General features: G+C 39.6%; 1 protein-coding gene across 1 annotated transcript in view; it reads left to right on the plus strand.

The window, feature by feature from the left end:
* LOC128688235 (carboxylic ester hydrolase-like) overlaps positions 1-13,500 on the plus strand; it is a 303,519-nt gene that overhangs the window by 246,527 nt on the left and 43,492 nt on the right. Inside the window, exons 3-4 of the mRNA XM_070104403.1 lie at positions 10,991-11,143; positions 12,895-13,042. Coding sequence (XP_069960504.1) covers positions 10,991-11,143; positions 12,895-13,042 — 301 coding nt within the window. The remainder of the gene's footprint in view (positions 1-10,990; positions 11,144-12,894; positions 13,043-13,500) is intronic.

The raw sequence follows: 13,500 nt of genomic DNA on the forward strand, positions 1-13,500 counted from the left end.
CCCCCTTTTGCCTCCACGAAATCCCTAAGTAACCCATGCCCCTCCACCATAGACCTCCCTGGCAAACCAAACTGAGTTTTTGATACTACCCGCCCCACCACACACTTGACCCGATTTCCTAAAATCTTAGCAAACAATTTGTAATCTGCGCTTAACAACGAGATCGCCCGGTAATCCAGAAGCGTATGCTGCCCTTCGGTACCAATACAACGACAGCCGTTGCCTGCTTCTCACCCAGCTCACCTCTCTCCTTCATGCAATTTAATAACCTAACCAAAAAATGCCTCATTAATTCGCAATGCTGCTGATAAAACTCAGCCGGGAGTCCATCAATTCCCGGTGCTTTGCCCTTTCGCATTCCACTTAAAGCCCTCCATATTTCCCTCTCAGTTATTTCCCCACCCAGTGCTTCCCTATCACTGTTACACAACTGACATACCACACTCTCACACACCTGTTCTAAAACCCCATCCTCTACCCCTTCTCGTTGCCAGTACTTCTCATACCACTTATCAGCAAACGCCCCCATTCTTTCCGTAGCTTGTATGACCTGCCCCTCCCTGTACCCTCCTATCGACTCATGAACCTCCAACCATGGTATAGTCATTGCCTGCTGTCTTTGTTTCTGCCTACGCAATATGCATGATGAAGGTGTATCGCCCCATAACACCTCTTCCACCCCTGCCTGTACCCGCACCACTTGGAACCTCTCATCCTGTACCTCACGCAGCCTCCCTTTAATTGCCATAATATCATCCATTGGATAAGTGCCCGCCACCATCCCCCTCGCATAAGAACCCCGTAACCTATCCTCCAAATAGTTGGCAAGCCCATATTTTAAAGAATTGATACGTTTCCTTTCCTTTACGTAATATTGCTTAATCCGTTCTTTAGCCACACCATCCCACCACATCACCACATCCTCTACCCCATTTACCTCTGCACGTAACCCCTCCCACAGCGTTGCAAAACCCTCTATCCCCTACTCATAGCCTAACACACTTGTATTTAACTTCCAATAACCCCTAGATATACCTGCTAGTGACTCCCACCCCACCTCTGCTACTACCGCCCGATGATCCAAATAAGCTACTTCTATTGTACGGAAAAATGTCAACCAAACCCCTTGAGATATATACAGCCTATCCAACCTAGCCGCGTAACCCCGTCTTACAAAAGTGTGCTCTACCTCCCATGCCCCTCCTTCAACCGTATCCTGCAACTGAATATCCCTCAAAAGATCTCGCAAGGCCACCAACACGTGCCCCTCCCCTTTTGGTTCCACGTCAGCCCTCCTAATAACGCAGTTCCAGTCCTCACTAACGATGGCCACCGCAGGTAAACCACGTAAGAAGAAAACTAGTTCTTCACATACAAAATCCCTTTTTACCCTCACATCATTTTCTGCTGGTGCATACACACTTACAAAGGATACCCTCTGCCCCATCCACCACCCTTCCACGCGCAACACTCTTCCCCCCCTCCCCCCTCGCTTCTTAGCAACACAAACGGGCTCGCCTCCCTGATCAATATACCCACACCACCTTTCAGACGTACAGATGGCAGAGTCATGACCCGAAACCCTTCCACCTCGAGCAATCTTCCCTCCTTGAAATTGTGTTCTTGCAGGAACACTACATCCACCCTATATTTATACAGAAACATTCGAAACCATTCCCTCTTCACACTATTACACGGTCCATTTACGTTCACAGTCATACACCTAAGGCCTCTTTATAGTTTCCAACCCTTCCTCCTCTCTTCATTCATCCCAGGGCCTCCTGCCCCAGAGCCAGCACAAGGCTTCACACCATCAACCCCCCCCCTTTTTTTGCGATGCCTCTTATCGTGACTACCTCGACAGTGCTCTTCCTTCCTCCCAGACCTCTGCGCCGGCGTTAGGACATCATCTGAGTCTGACGCCGCCGCTCTCTTCCTCGTGATGCCCTCCACATCCATGTTATCTAATGAGGTTCCCTCACGATGTACCTCAACCTCCACCACGCCTCGTTCCACAGCACACGTTGACAACTCACGCTTACTAGTTGGCCCCTCAACCCTGCTATGGTTTTTATCATTACATTCCTTTACAGGCAACGCTGTGCCTCTCACCAGCTCAGGAACAACATCCTCTGCAGGCGGTGTCAATGTCCTTAACACTTCCTGAAGCTCTTCCTCTAGAGTCTGCACCTCCTCCTGCACTTGCACTTCTGTACTTTTCCCTTGCTTAGTAACAGATCCTTTTACGTCACAGCTTACCTCACACACGCCATTCTCCTCTTTGGAATCCTCCACCTCTTCATTCCACAAGCGCCCAAGCCCTTGCTTTCGCATGGGGCTCTCAACAACAGCTATCACGCTGGTAACTGGTGCTTCACCAGTTTGTGCAGGCGCCCTCCTCAGCTTCACACACGCTGTCGCCATATGGTCGTACACTCCACATATTCTGCACGTACGTCTCTGTCCGGCATATGATACCATAACTTGCGTCCTGAAGTCCTCCAACACGACGTAAGACAGTATGGGATGTCTCAGAGTCATCTTCAGGGGAAAGGTTCCCTCCAGACTGCCCATGTAAGCACCTGCCGTCCACTTGCCTTGTTGTGCCAGATGTACGGTCCCATATGCCTCAAAAACATTCCTGATGTCAGCCTCATCTGCCTCAAATGGGACATTACGAATCTTAACCCACGTAAAGTGGCGAGATACGTCCATCAAACGCACCTTCACAGCTGGAGTAGCGTCAAGACTCACGTCTTGGAATCTCATCACCAAAGACTCGTACACGGACGTGGAATTCAGTTTGACGAAGATTCTGTAAGCCCCATTCAGGGCTACACCATACACCTCATCGTCCTGGATTCCTTAGGTCTCCCTAATAATTGTTGGGAGTAATACCTGCGCTGAAGAGGGTGAAATCGCCCCATGAAGCAGCTCAATACCAATGGTATTTACGTGCCTCCTCACACTCAGCGCCATGTTGGTACAAGGTAGCTTGCCTGAAAACAGCAGAGGGGTGCAGAGCACAACCACACTCTACCGTGGTCAGGCAGCGAATCACAATGATTTGGGCTTGAATATGTTGTTTAGTGACGCTCTGTGCCCAGGGTCATTAACACCAACTCCCCCCTGGTCATCAACCTAGTCAGGACACAACTGACATTAAATTTCTAACTCATGATGATTTAATCAAGGATCAGTTTGTTGATCAGTCACTGGAAAGACTGAGAGATATAGCAGTTACTGAGAGTGAAGCAAAGGATCTCGATAATTGTTACTATTATAGTAATGGTGCACTGATGGAGAAAAATACATGTAATTTGTCAGCTGATAGTGTTTCCACCACAGTCAAGCATCTCGTAGTGTTACCAGTTACATTTCGTGAACAAGCCATTGATTTTGCTCACAATAGTCCAATAGGAGGACATTTGGGTGTCAAGAAGACACTCGGTAAACTGGCAAAACATTTTACTTGGCCAAAAATGAAGGAAACAGTAGCTGATCATGTGCGATGTTGCCACGTGTGTCAAGTGACAGGCAAGCCAGCGCACACACCTCCACCTGCACCTCTCATTCCTATCACCGTGGATGGTGAACCATTCTCACGTCTTATTATTGATTGTGTTGGTCCTTTGCCTAGAACCAAACTAGGAAACCAATACTTATTTACTATTATGGACGCTGCAACACGCTATCCCGAAGCTATTCCTATGAGAAAAATTAATGCTCGTGCTATTGTGAGAGCGCTAATGAAATTTTTCTCCCAGGTTGGATTGCCACGAGAGATACAGTCAGATCAGGGATCTAATTTCACTCCTAAGATCTTTCGAGAAGCATTATCCCACCTAGGAATAAAGTCTGTACTTTCAACCAGCTATCATCCACAGTCACAAGGTGCTCTAGAGAGATTTCATCAGACACTGAAGTCCATGATGAGAGCTTATTGTGAACATTTTTCTAGAGACTGGGATGAGGGTATACCTTTTCTTCTGTTCGCTATGAGAGAAAGTGAACAAGAAAGTCTAGGGTTCAGTCCGTTTGAATTAATATTCGGACACCAAGTGCGTGGTCCTCTCGCAGTGTTGAAAGACGTGTGGACAGGAAAATCAAATCCATCATTGAGTACTTCACCTTCATTAATGCAACAACATTTGACAGCCGCTAGAGAGCTAGCTTCGAAAAACCTAGTTTCAGCCCAAGCTAGAATGAAGCAACATTATGACAGGCGTGCTGTCTCTCGCTCTTTTAAAGCAGGAGATAAGGTGATGGCTCGGAAATTAGTACCAGGTCATGCTCTACAAGCCAGGTATGATGGTCCCCTAGAAGTAGTGAAAAAGCTTAGCGACGTAAATTATTTGGTACGTACGCCTGGGAAAAAGAAATCTAATCATGTGTACCATGTAAACCAGCTTAAGACATACTACGCTAGTCCTCTACCTACTACATCTATTCTTCCTAGGACAGAGGAAGAAAACGTCAGTCTACCTGTCATCTCTAGAGGTATAGAGGTGCGTTTAGAAAATTCAGTGACTCTACAGTCTCTAGACGATTTTCTTAGTAAGCTTGGGATTGATAAAGCTGGTGATATTAAAAACATGATTTTGCATTTCCCTGAATTGTTCAGTGATGTTCCTAAACGTTGTACTCTAGGTGTACATGACGTTGATGTACAGGGAGCATCACGCATTAAGCAATCACCATATAGGATGAGTCCAACAAAGCATAAAGCATTGAGAGAAGAGGTTGATTTTCTGTTATCTCACGGACTTATTGAGCGCAGTAAAAGTCCATGGGCATCTCCCTGTATTTTAGTGCCTAAACCTGACGGTAGTTTCAGGATGTGCACTGATTACAGGAAAGTGAACTGTCACCTTGCCTGATGGTTATCCTCTACCTCGCATTGACGACCTTATTGACCGTGTGTCAGGAGCCCAGTTTGTCAGCCGTTTAGATCTCTTACGAGGCTATTATCAAGTCCCGCTTACTGAACATGCTCAAGAAATATCTGCTTTTACTGTTCAAGATGGATTATTTAACTACCTCGTCACCCCCTTCGGCCTATGTAACGTGGCTTCTTCATTCCAACGTATAATGAACGAGTTGACCCACAACTTAGAAGGAGTAGAAGCCTACCTTGACGACTTAGTGGTGTACAGTGACGAGTAGGAACAGCACTTGACGCGTCTCAGAGCATTGTTTGAGAGACTGGCGCACTACAACTTCACTGTCAACTTAGCTAAATGTAGTTTTGGTCAAGCCAAGATTACCTATCTAGGCTTTTGTATCGGCCAAGGTGAGGTTGCTCCTATTGAGGCTAAGGTTCGTGCAATTTCTGAATTTCCAGTGCCACAGGATGGGAAGGGAGTACAGAGATTTCTGGGTATGGCAGGATATTATCGCAGGTTCTGTCCAAACTTTTCTCAGATTGCAGCTCCTCTCACTGAGCTTACTAGTAGCAAAGTTCAGTTCACCTGGACTAGAGATTGTTCAGACTCGTTCAGAAGGTTGAAGCGCTTGCTATCCTCTGCTCCTGTGTTGAAAAGTCCTAATTTCAATCTTCCCTTCTTTTTACATATAGATGCGAGTGGCTATGCAGTGGGTGCTGTGCTACTCCAACAGCCAACATCCACTGACATTCTCCATCCTATATGTTACTATTCATCTAAACTTAAACGACACCAGAAAAATTATGCCACTATTGAGAAAGAGGCTCTAGCTCTTGTGGTGTCCTTGGAACATTTTGACGTGTATTTGGGCACTTCCCCATTTAAAATTAACGTTTTTTCAGACCACAATCCACTCACTTATATTAACACTATGAAGAGTAAGAATGCTAGGATCATGAGGTGGGCTCTCAGAATCCAACCTTATTCTATTAGTATAAAACACATAAGTGGTCATTGTAATGTAATTGCTGACGCTCTGTCACGTCCTTAATAATTATCAGTTACATTAAATTAACGTAATTTTATGCCCAAATACCTTTTGTTACTTGCTATGTCAAATTCAGTAGAGTAACTTAAACCCTCCAGCCCATATTAATTATATATACTCATGTTTAATTATTATATTTATATATTCACAGTAGTGATGAGATGTGTGTGAGGAGACAGAAGCTGAGTGTTGTGTGGGCGATGTTACTGCGTGTGACGAAACACTGTCCTGCCGCAGACCACCCCCCCTTCACTACACACCTTAAGCTGTTTCATACTCAGATGTCCATACTGCATAGCATTCCACAACCACTACTTAAGAGTGGAATGCATTCTTCTCTATTATGATCGAGCCTCATAGTGCCCTGCTTGTCTACGTTATCCTGTCTCTACACTGATGTACATAACCACGAGTATTCGGAGATACGATACTGTGTACTGCCCTAGTACTAGGGGCATATCTTATTGTATATACGCTGTGAAATTATATAAGTGCTTGGCACAAGATTGACTCTTACATTTTTTTTATTAAACTGTTAGTAATGTAACCTGAGTAATCAGTAATGTGAAAGACATTAATGCAACTCCTAGTGCGACCGTTTGTCGTGTTGGGGGGGGTGTTGCAACCCCTGAATGGGTTGCAATATATATAATGTATATTATGATTATGAATATAATGTATATTACCTTTTCATATAATTTCATACTGCTTATATTTGCGATAATAGCTAAATCGTGAATATATTGCTTTATAATATTATTTGACATAGTTATGTTGTTAGGTAGGATGTTACATAGTATGTGCTCAGTTCAAGTCTTGATTGTCTAACTACTGTAATTATCGCTCTTTGCCTGTTACTCTGCCGGCTTCTGTTTCCGAGCTGCAGCTGTCCACGGAGCTATCACATGATCGAGGGGAGGGGTTTCCTCACCTCGCCTGAAGTATTCAGTCTGGTCTAGACTCTTGGTGGTTGGACAGATTGTCTGTCTCATTATTCTTGTTAGTTCTGTAGAACTCTGTTCACAGAACATTGTATAGACTTGGTGATTTTCGATGTTGTACTGAGGTTGTGTGTTGCATAGACACTCTAAACAACTCAGGTCCTGAGCTGTAGCTTCTGACCTAATTTCTACTGGTATCTGTGTAATATCACAGTCGGGGATTTTCTTATGCTGAACTTAGATTCAGTAGTATGGGAGTTTTGTGACTTTTGTGGAGGATCTGCAGATGGTCCCTACTTAGTGTTGTTATATTATCTCCTTGTTCCTGATTGTGTGTTGCAGTTGATTGTTATATTGCTATTGGGCTTAGCATTCTTTTTATTGTTCAAGCAGACTGTTCTGATTGCCAGTTGGTCAAGAACTTAGTTTATTGGAGGACTTTGTCAGTCACTTGTTTAAGTTTAATCGAGTTGTGAGACATAGCGAACTACTTAGAGCACTTACACTCCTACACACAAACTTACTTGTACATATTTGTAATATCTTATTAAATGTTAATGTACCAGACGGTACTTAAGAATTATAAATGTGATATGTGCTTTCAGCACAATAATACTGTAAACGAGAGAAGTGATATTATTTTAAATACTGTGATTAATTTAATTTAATTTGATATACGCCTAGACAACTTAATGACTAATAAATTTATTAAATTTTATTTTCTCTTGTTAGTAGCCTACCAGTTGTAATCCTGAAGCACTATTGAATCATACTGAATTCTAATGGATAATTGGACCAGGATACTGACTAATTGTTATGAAAACCCAGTAACAGGCTGGATGCTAGAAGAGCAGTACTTTCTAGTATTCACTGGAGATCTCTAAGCTTTTAGAATCGTGTTTTTTGTTACATCGTTTATGTAAATTGTGAACAATAAGGGGCCCAACACTGACTCCTATGGAACACTGCTAGTGACACTTCCCACACTCTGATTTCTCCCTATTTATACAAATTCTCTGTTCCCTATCTGTCAGCCACGCCTCTATCCAGGAAAAAGTTTCTCCTATTTCGTGTGCCTCAACTTTCCTTAATAACCTCCGATGTGGGACCCTGTCAAAAGCCTTTATGAAGTCCTTATACTATGATCTACCTCCTCAAGTACCTTAGGGACAAAACTTAGTAAGGTCGTAAGGCTGGAACGCCCCTTTGTAAAACCGTGCTGAGATTCATTAATTAATTCATGCCTTTCGAGGTGGCCACAAATAGCCTCGGCAGTTATAGATTCCACCAATTTTCCCACCATGGAGATTCGGCTTATTGGTCTGTAGTTCGAAGCTAAGGACCTGTATCCTGCTTTGTAGAGAGGTATCACATTTGCCAATTTCCACTTACCTGGTTCAATGCCAGTTTGCAGTGATATGTTTAAAAGTTTAGCCAAAGGTTCACTAAGTTCCACCTTACATTCCTTTAATACCCTTGTGAACAATTCATCAGGGCCCATGGCTTTGTTAGATTTTAATTTATCTATTTGTCTGAAAACCATATCACTAGTGGCTTGGATCGTGCATGACTTAACATCATTCAGTTCAAAATAGTTTATTATTTCTGGAATATTACAAGTGTCTCCATGCATAAAAACTGAGAGGAAATAAGTGTCAAAAATTCTACACATTTCTTTATCACTGTTGGTGAGCTGACCTGAGTGACTTTTGAGTGTTTCTCTTTTTTCCCTTAATCTTACTTCTGTATACTTGAAAGAAACCTTTTGGGTTACTCTTGCAATGTTTTGCAACTTTAACCTCATAATATCTTTTTACTTTTCTTATTCCTTTTTTTATTTCACACTTAAATTCAATATACTGATTTCTTAAGTGTCTCTCTCCTCTTTTGATTCACCTGAAAATGCCCATTTTTTGACCAATAAGATGTTTTAATCTATTGTTTATCTATTTTGGATCATTTTTAATTTATCTGATTTCTCCACTAGGAACTTAAGTAATGTGTGCAACTAGAACTATGCTCTGAAAATAGTCATATTTGCAACTATCACCGCCTACCTAACCCATAGTCATGTCAATCCAGTTCAACCCACCCAGGTAATTTTTCAATTCTGCGAAATTGGCTAAGTGGAAGTCAGGAGCAGAGACTTGATTGTAGTTATTAGGGTAATTCCATGTTACAATGGAACCTCGGAACTCGAACAGCTCCCTTCTCGAACAAAGCTCAGCACTCGACCAAACAAACGCAACCTGCCAGAATTTCGCAGTAAACTCTTTCGTGTTTCTTAGCATTTTTTTTTTATTTGTATAAATAAGTCACCATGGTGCCTACGAAGATTAGTGATAACAGTCAACCAAAAAGTAAATTGATTGTGAAAAATTTGCTCGATACTCCAATGGACTGGCACTGGAGCAGCTTTCTGGACTGAATTATGTTCGAGTACCGAGGTTCTATTGTATAATGAAACTAAGTGATTTGTGATCACTTTTCCCAAGCTCATCATTAACCTCAAGATTATTAATTAGTGATTTCTTATTGGCAAGAACCAAGCCAGACAGGTTATTTCCACTAGTTGCTTCTGTCACAAACTGTTTTAAAAAGCAATCCTGAATTTAATTCAATTTTCACTGACAGAGTGAATTAGCTAAATTAGTGCCTATTATGAACACAACTCATGTTGGGCCATTTGTGCATGTCTGTGGACCTCACTTTCAAAGATTGCAACAGTGCCACTATCACATCTGAGAAGAAAATGATATGATAGATAATGAGAACTTTCGGAACAAGAGATGCCATGCCAGTGATGGTCCTTTTTAAATCTCTTGTTTTCTCAAAACTGGAATACTGCTATACATTAACATCTCCATTCAAATCAAGTGAAATTGCAGATCTAGAGAATGTGTCTAGAACCTTTACTGCACATATAAGTTCCGTCAAAACACCTTAACTACTGGGAAGGCTTGGAAACACTTGATTTGTACCCGATGGAACGCAGTCAAGATATATCATAATCTACACTTGGAAAATCCTAGAAAAATGATCCTAACTAAGTTGAAAGCGTTAGCAATGTCCAATTTGATCAAGGCTTTTTTACCGGACATGTTGTTGATGTACACTCGCGCTGCTGCGCAGCTGCTTCACAGGCTGGTTGAACAAGAAAACCGAGCTGAGTTGGTATATACATGTATATATAATGTGTGAGTGTGTGTGGAAATATCAGACTGAAAAAGTTTCATGATTGCCCTTAAGGTAAAAAAAAAATATGAAAGTACCTGAAAGGAAAATTATTTAGGAAAATTGTTGTTGATGAGTTTATTGAATTTTTCTTTCTCCAGAAATTATGAATATATACATTATCTTTTTTAAATCTGAAAGTTTAGAAAAAATATAATTTAAAAAGAAAATCAGTGAAATATAATAATTAGAAGGTGATTGATTCTATATACATAATTGAAGAACAGTGACAGAGAGTAAGATTATACTATTAATAATGAATTTTCAGGTAATTAGAAGTAAACAACTTATTTCCCAAACGAAAATTTGATATCTGGAAGAATTTATAATTTATGATAATTTAGAAAACTGGTACAAGCTAAATTTATGCATTTTTTTCTTTTGTAAAGAAAACAGAATTTGATTTTGAAATATTGTATTTTTTACCTCTTTTTTAGATCCTTTTTAAATGTTTTACAGCCTTCCTTAATTCTGCAATATTATACACATTGTTTCTGTTAATTTTTTTACGTATGTTTCATTGGTGTTGTACTGGTGACATGTAACATACAGGACCTCGTGCAGTGTATCAGCTCAAAACCTGGTTAACTAATTAATTTTACACTTTTTTCTATTCTGAGTGGACGTAATCAAGGATCGTCCATTTTCTACTGGTAAAATCTAAAGATTACATTCACTTCTGCTGGTGACTTACATTTTTCAGCACCTTGATACTGGTGAAGTATTCACTGGTCCAAGGAACTTTAGCTACCGTTCCTCATGTGTTGTATGATTCTTATGGGTTTATAATAATAATGATAATAATAATAATAATAATAATAATAATAATAATAATAATATAATTATAAAACTCATAATGCTAATGATGATGTTCTTTACAGGACCCAGTTCGTGGGGATGGGTGGGAGGGAGTGAAGGATGGGTCCCAGGATCCTCCACTCTGCTCCCAGGTCAACGGCCACTCATTGTTTGCTGGAGAACCATTTTACGAGGGAGACGAAGACTGTCTTTACCTCAGCATCTTCACTCCCAAGGTTCAACCAATATATTATTTATCTTTTCCTGTTTAAACTCATTCAATGTTGATATATCTGGAAAATTTTTGTGTTAATATATTATGTTTAAATGACACGATATGATTAAGCTGCGTTCATAGCGAAGCTTAGTTTATATTCCAGTTTTTGTGATGAATGACGTCTTGTAGAGACAGTATTGACGTCATGCAGAGAGACAGGTAGTATACAGGTACTGGAAATGTAAGGTATTTCCTCACTGTCTTGTAAAACTGAGGAACTTTACCAAACATAATAACTTCATTAAACTTGTACTGTAACTGTCTCATAATTTCTGTATGGATATTCAGTCCATAAAGTAATAACAGTGCCACTGTTTTTATCAGTTTTAAGTCCTGTCTTTCATTTAAAAGTTCAGCAATATCGTTATTATTAAAAAATAAAAACTTAACTTTTCAGAAAAATATATGACTGCCAAAGGAGCTACAATATTAAATAATAAACGAGTAAAATTATTTTCTACCACATAATCTCATTTTCATTATTGTATATCAAAGATTAGTTTAGTTAATGACTGATAAAAATAATTAAGCCCATCTCTAACACATCATAATATGATTTATCTAAACTGCTCTTCAATGGTTAAAAATTCTTTATTTCCTGATTTTTTAATTAAACTCTCAATATGCATTCAATGGCCTCTTTATTAGGTACACCCTTGTACTACTGGGTAGAGTCCCTCTTTACCCCTAGAACAACCTGAATTCTTCACGGCATGCATTCAACTAGGTGCTGGAAACAATCCTTAGAGTTTCTAGTTAATGCTGACTTGATAGTATCATGCAGGTGTTGCAGAATTGTCGGCAGCTTATTCATGATAGGAATCTCTTGTTCCTCCACATCCTATAGGTTTACATAAATTTCTAACCCTTACATCTGCATGTCGCAACAGAAATCGCAGTTCGTCAGACCAGCCTTAAACTGTCAAGTTTTAGCGAGCCCATGCAAACTATAGTCTCAATTTCTTGTTCTCAGCTGAAAGGAGTGTGACCCGGTGTTGTCTCTTGTTGCTGGTGCCCATCCGCCTCAAGGATCGACATGTTGTGTGTTCAGAGATAGTCCTCGGCATACCGTTGTTGTAATCCGTGTTTATTTGAGTTATCAATATCATTCTGTCAGCTGGAATCAGTCTGATCATTCTCCTTTAACATTTCTTATTAACAAAGCGGTTTCGCCCATAGAACTGCCGCTTAGAAGATGTTTCGTACTTTTTCGTATGTGAAAATGCCAGGAGATAAGCCTACACCATTAAGACACACCATCTGACACCAACAATCATTCCACCGTCAAAGTCATTTATTTATATCATATTTCTTTCCCATAGAAGTTTGGTCTGAACAACTTACCCTTTTGCTTGCTATTAGGCAGTGAGGTCCTGCCAAGTCATTAGCTGCTTAGATATTTACATAACAAGCAGTTGCACTTAATATAATGACTACTGAGAATAAATATACAATGTGAAATTCACACATCTCGTTGAATGTATTTCCATAAGCTTGATGCTCGCAAAGAGATTCATAATATTTGTAACTCAAGACTCGTAATGAAAAATTACTAAACACAAAATAGGAACATTGATCTTCATTGATAATTACTGCAGCAAATAATAATAATAATAATAATAATAATAATAATAATAATAATAATAATAATAATAATAATAATAATAATAATAATAATAATAATAATAATAATAATATTCTTCATTACAGCCTGGTGAGCCTAAAGTCCAACTTCCAGTCATTATCTTAATTCCTGGAGGCGGCTTCTTTTTTGGAGGAATAAGAAAATTTGCACCATATGTCTTCATGAATGAAGATATAATATTTATTATTATCCAGTACCGTCTTGGCATTCTTGGTACGTGTACATTTTTATATAATTATCTTCTAGTGTATTTTTGTACTAAACCCAAGTTCAGTCACAGCTTAAGGTACCAGACAGTGATGGAGGAACAAGTCTTCACCCACAAAAGTTTAATGTTTTATACCTTCTTATCAACATTGACAAGTCAAAATAATATATTATGTACAAATATTTTATATATAGAACTTTACCTCTGTGGTTTTGAAGTATTAAATGTTTATCCTCTTACATGTCTCTATGGAATAAATTAAAAATAATTGTAGCCCCCCCTAACTATCCTTGACTCAAACATGATTATCTCACATTCTCCAAGAGCTGCATGACCAGTACAGGTTTATAATAATAATAATAATAATAATAATAATAATAATAATAATAATAATAAAAATAAAAATAATAATAAAAATGATAAAAATAATAATAATAATAATAATAATAATAATAATAATAAT

The sequence above is a fragment of the Cherax quadricarinatus genome, chromosome 91 (assembly GCF_038502225.1).
Source record: "Cherax quadricarinatus isolate ZL_2023a chromosome 91, ASM3850222v1, whole genome shotgun sequence".
In the NCBI taxonomy this organism is placed as follows: Eukaryota; Metazoa; Arthropoda; class Malacostraca; order Decapoda; family Parastacidae; genus Cherax; species Cherax quadricarinatus.